A 4,969-nucleotide genomic window follows, 5' to 3' on the forward strand; every position below is an offset into this window, starting at 1 on the left:
TGCCACAACAGTATTTTCCCTGTCTTTAAAATATTTGGTTTATTTTGGTAGGAAAAGACCATAAGGCATATCACGTGGCATCTATATTTTGGTTATGGAACAGACTCCCTGGATAAATGCCAGTGAATGTTGGTCATGAACATCCTAAAAAAAAAAAACTTGACAGGTACCAGTCTGAAGTAGCGGTAAGGGTTTTTTTTTTTTTTTTTTCCCCGACACGGACAAGCACTAAAGGCAATATGACATGGTTCAAGGTAGAGATGGCGGTGGAATGAGAGACTCTGAGGTTATTAGCAGCAGCTTTAAGGGAGGCTAACGCTATGACTGAATGAAGGGGCGGGGGTGTTGAAGTTCTTAGTATTGACCAGTGTTAGCCAGTGCCCACGCCAGGCAGACCTGATGACTGCTGCTCAATGATGACCTGGCACTGTGCTGAGGTGACCACCTGTAGGACAGGACAGGACGAGACAGAAGACAGAAGACAGAAGACAGAAGACAGAAAAATCAGACGTTGTACACAAGTAAAAAGCAACACGTGTTTTGGTGTAACTTATCGATACAAATAAAAAGTGTTTGATTTGACTATTTGTAGGATTTGGCTAAAAAATCGTTCTTCACCGTGTCGAGCAAGGGCGTCAAACATACAGCCCGCGGGCCAAAACCATTCCACTTTGGGTTTTCAATCCGGCCCATTTGATGAATTTAGAAAATCAAAAAAAAAAAAACTTTATGTTCAGGAGATGTTTTGTAAAATTATATTTCACTAAATATATAGATTTTTCTAACGTATTTTTTAAGGCATAAAAACAAAGGGCTAAAAGACAGACTTATTTATTTATAGATACTGTAACTATGTTACGATTGTACTGGCCCCTAAACCAAAATGAGTTTGACAACCCCGCTGTAGAGCCTCACACATGGGGAAAAAAAAAATGTTTATGAAACATAACAAAATCCTAAATAAATTGCTAAATTAAATAGTTTTGATGTATCATTCGATACGTTGGGTGTTTTTGGTGCAACTTTTTGCCGACATCAAGGTTCATTTTAGAAATAAAAAAAGCACATTTTAAAAAATATGGAACACTTGAAACACTTTTATACAAATAGTATTATATAGTTAAATTAGAATATTTTACCTATTCGCGTTGTAGTGTAGTAAAATAATGGAGGCCATATGCGCCAAAGGTCTGTACGCTAACAACAAACTGTTCATATATGTAAAAATATAGTTACAGCAGATATAAAAAATATGAGTATGTTTTCATTGGCTACCTGAGGAACTGACTCCACCCTGTGGCACGTTGCTTCTCCATCCTTAGGGTTTCCATTGTGTCCTGTGTTGTCTCTCGGTACGGACCAGCTCTCCTGCGTTCCTTTGCTGCAAAAAAGGCTACAAACACATTCCATTAGTAAGAACGTCCGCGGTGTAATTTATTACGGTCACAGTTCAAGACAACCGGGCTGGCTTCTTCACTCATTTTACTGCTTTAGCAGTAGCTGACTACGCAAGCTGTTCGCCTCAAATTACAGTATTTTAGTCGCAGTATCCGAAGGGGAATGTTCGCACCACCGGCAGCCACCCGGCCGTGTTTTCAGCAGTCTTTATTATTTGATTACTAGGTTGAGTTTCCCCGTCCTCAAAAATAATGGGTTTCCCATGTCTTCAAGGACCAAATGGACTCACGGATTATCTGCACTGCTTATTATAACGTCTTATTTATTCACGTATTCTGCCCTTGAGAGCTAAACACCAGTTTGCCATTAGTCACCTAGAAATGAAGAAGCCTTTTCGAAGAGAGGCCAGTCCAGGTGCCTCCCACTGGTATTTCAAGTGACAGACTGAGATATTTTCAGGTATACATTTAAGATGTGGGTTAGGAGGTAAGACGCGTGTACTCCACACTTCCATATTTACCTGCGACGGTATCCAAAAATGAGAAAGAGTACGCAGAAGATGATGCAAGCCGTGCCGATATGGATGCCAACGACGATGCTGCCCAGAGAGGCCTCCCCGTCTCTGCACTGACACAGGCTGTTGCCACCTAATAACACAGCAATATTGATAATTAGAACATGCAAATATATACACCGCATCTTCGGGATTATAAGTCGCCCCAGCTGAAAAACGCATAATGAAGAAAAATAAAAAAAAAAACAAGTCGCTAAAAAGTTCAAGTCGGACCCGCCAGCTAGAGTGCCCTCTAGCGGCTGTCAGTGTGAAAATAATGTGAAAATAACAAATGTGTACAATTTCAGTTGTACAGGAGTCGCAGATACTGGTACACAAGCCTACAGTGCCCTCTTGTGGCTGTCAGTGTAAAAATAACGGATGTGTAAATTTCAGTGGTACAGGAGTAGAAGATACTGGTACACCAGCCTACAGTGCCCTCTAGCGGCTGTCAGTGTGAAAATACTAAGCATGTGAAATTATATATTTTAATATATAAGTCGCACCTGAGTATAAGTCGCAAACGGTATGTTTATATACATGAATATAACCATCAAAAATATACATTTCAAATGTATTTCAACACAACAAACACGTGCTCTCTTACAATACATCTAGGTATCTGAACGTGTTCCATCACACTGACCTGTGTTTGGGTCACTCGGACCTTCCTCTGCCAGGGACACCAGTCTCTTTGAGCAGTCACTCTCTCCATTCCCATTGTAGGAAACCAGCTTTATTTCATACACGGCACCCGGTTCTGCAAAAGACGAAGTCAGCAGGTCTGAGGATTTGTGTTGGTTGAGGTTTAAAACGCTTTCCTAAAATGCAATTCTGCTTCTGTCCCAAGAGGTTTGATCAAATCACACCCGGGAAGATGATCCGAGACGGCCAATTTTTTCCCCTTTTACTCTTCCATCGAACATCTCCCTTGACATTTGCTCTGTCCTCCATTGAGAATAAGGCCAGTCTTTCGTCTACATTGTGGGTATGAACATGTGATTTTCAGTGGATGACACCCACTTAAACAGGGGATGGATGAGGGGCCGGCTGCAGGTTGTTTAAGGAGGCCACGGTGAGACATTTCAAGCGCTCTCGTTATCCTTTTCACGGCCACAGACACCTAACGAATATAATTAGCCCACTCGCACACCTCAGGTTTGTCATTTCTGACAGTCATTGGTCACACATTGGTTAAAGGTCGCAGGCCACATTTTTTACCTGTCTGTGTAATCTCTCCAAGAACACCAGAACGGCTCGTGTTTACCTTGAACGCGTTTTGCTTATGCGTTTGACATTTGGAGGTGTGTGTGTGATAGTCGTCCATCTTGATAAGTCATGTACTTCATAGGTTGGCAGGGTGTGTGTTTCCATGGTCACTGGACGTGGTTGGTGGATAGCGAGAGGCTAATGTGTTGCTGCATCGATATATCCTAACATAACATAACTGCATTTTACACATTACCAGCGCTACTGGTGTGAGGTGTGGAATCTGTGTCAGATAATCACAGTGTACAAGCACAACCCTTTATATGAATATATATATAAGTATTATATTATATTATATTATATATAGTATTATATTATACATGTGTTTGTCAACACTTAGTGTGTACAGGAGCTCAGTACCTTCTACAGGTAAATATCTACATGGAGAGGATGTTTTATAGGTTCCTCCCACCGCCTCTGTGAGTTGCAACCACGTAAGTAATAGCGCCTCCTGTGGCAGCCCGTGTCAGTTGCTAAAACTCTGTAATTTGATTTTATCAAAAATCCAAAAAAAATTCCAATTGTAGGATGAATAACGGACTCAATTATTATTATGATTATTTTCTTGCAACAGAAAGAAAATGAAGTAAAATCATTTTTTAAAAAACATTGCTGATGCTCAGAGTACTAAATACTTTCTTTGACTCCTGTAAAATATATCTCCAACATGTCCGGTTAGCCTTGTTCACACACTCACCCATGTCTGAGATGGTGTGGGCATTGACGTGATAAGGCAGCTGGATGGGTTCCTTGAAATCGGACTGGGGGACTTTGCGGTAGGACAGCCTGAAGCCTTCAACCTTGCCAGCTTTACTAGGAAGCTCCCAGAGGACCTGCACCGCACTGCTGTTCACCACCTTGGTGAAGTACGTAGGAGGGGTTGGTACTGTATGGACAGGAATCAGACGGTGAGGGAAAGTGCAGTCTGTGGTCATAGCAACTGTCAGTTCAGGTGATCTGGAACTAAAACAACTATATCAAATATTACTGTTGCCTGTATAAGTGTAGAAATAGAAAAGAAAATATTGTTTTGTATTCTTTTTTTTTTTTTTTTTTTTAAACCACAGGCAGAGTCGGCTCTATGGAGGTTGACGGTTGACACTTCCTGTTAGGGCTAGGGGCTGTCGATCGATTAAACATTTTAATGAGATAAACCACAGGTTGGCTGTAAATGAATCACAATTATTTGTGATTAATCATGATAAATTTAGATCATGATTAATTTATTTTCTTCTTTTTCCAGATAAATCAACAATCCTAAATATGAAAAAAAAAAAAAAAATCAATGGTATTTTAAGCTTTAAGTGTCCGAACTGACAGTGGAATTACTGGAAATGTCCAGTGTCCATTGTTCTGCCCATGACTTAAAATCCCTTAAAAATGCAATACTAATAATCTTCCAAATTAATAAATACGTTTGATAAGTTAATTTTAAAAAAAAGTTTTTAAAAAAAGTGAGTAATGTTCTCACCACCGCCCAACGTTGTAGCCACTAAAGTGTGTGATTGCTGACTGGCACCCAGAGGGGAGTAGGCCCTCAGGTAGAGTGAGTAGGTGGTGGCCGGTTCCAGATTGATGATGTCGTGTTGGAAGCTCCCTTTGCTGATGGCCTCCTGCAGCTCCAGACTGTCGGGCTCTGAGAGACAAGACGGTTGACAGTTTGTTAATATCAGACAGGAAGATTCAATATTTTTTAAATACCTAGCTTAAAAAAATACCTCGGTGTATATGTATGTATATATATATATA

At 40.4% G+C, this 4,969-nt stretch overlaps 1 protein-coding gene across 4 annotated transcripts in view; it reads right to left on the reverse strand.

Moving 5' to 3' along the window:
* Nucleotides 1-4,969, reverse strand: part of LOC103394314 (immunoglobulin superfamily DCC subclass member 3) — a 13,591-nt gene continuing 8,622 nt past the window's right edge. For all 4 annotated transcript variants that reach the window (XM_008331557.2, XM_008331556.2, XM_017040882.2 and 1 more), the window contains exons 9-14: nt 4,692-4,856; nt 3,918-4,106; nt 2,598-2,711; nt 1,919-2,045; nt 1,276-1,393; nt 1-445 (exon numbers count right to left, since the gene is read on the reverse strand). In XM_008331557.2, the coding sequence (XP_008329779.1) occupies nt 371-445; nt 1,276-1,393; nt 1,919-2,045; nt 2,598-2,711; nt 3,918-4,106; nt 4,692-4,856 (788 nt within the window). In that variant the 3' untranslated portion in view covers nt 1-370. The remainder of the gene's footprint in view (nt 446-1,275; nt 1,394-1,918; nt 2,046-2,597; nt 2,712-3,917; nt 4,107-4,691; nt 4,857-4,969) is intronic.

Source organism: Cynoglossus semilaevis, chromosome 18, assembly GCF_000523025.1.
Source record: "Cynoglossus semilaevis isolate Cse_v1.0 chromosome 18, Cse_v1.0, whole genome shotgun sequence".
In the NCBI taxonomy this organism is placed as follows: domain Eukaryota; kingdom Metazoa; phylum Chordata; class Actinopteri; order Pleuronectiformes; family Cynoglossidae; genus Cynoglossus; species Cynoglossus semilaevis.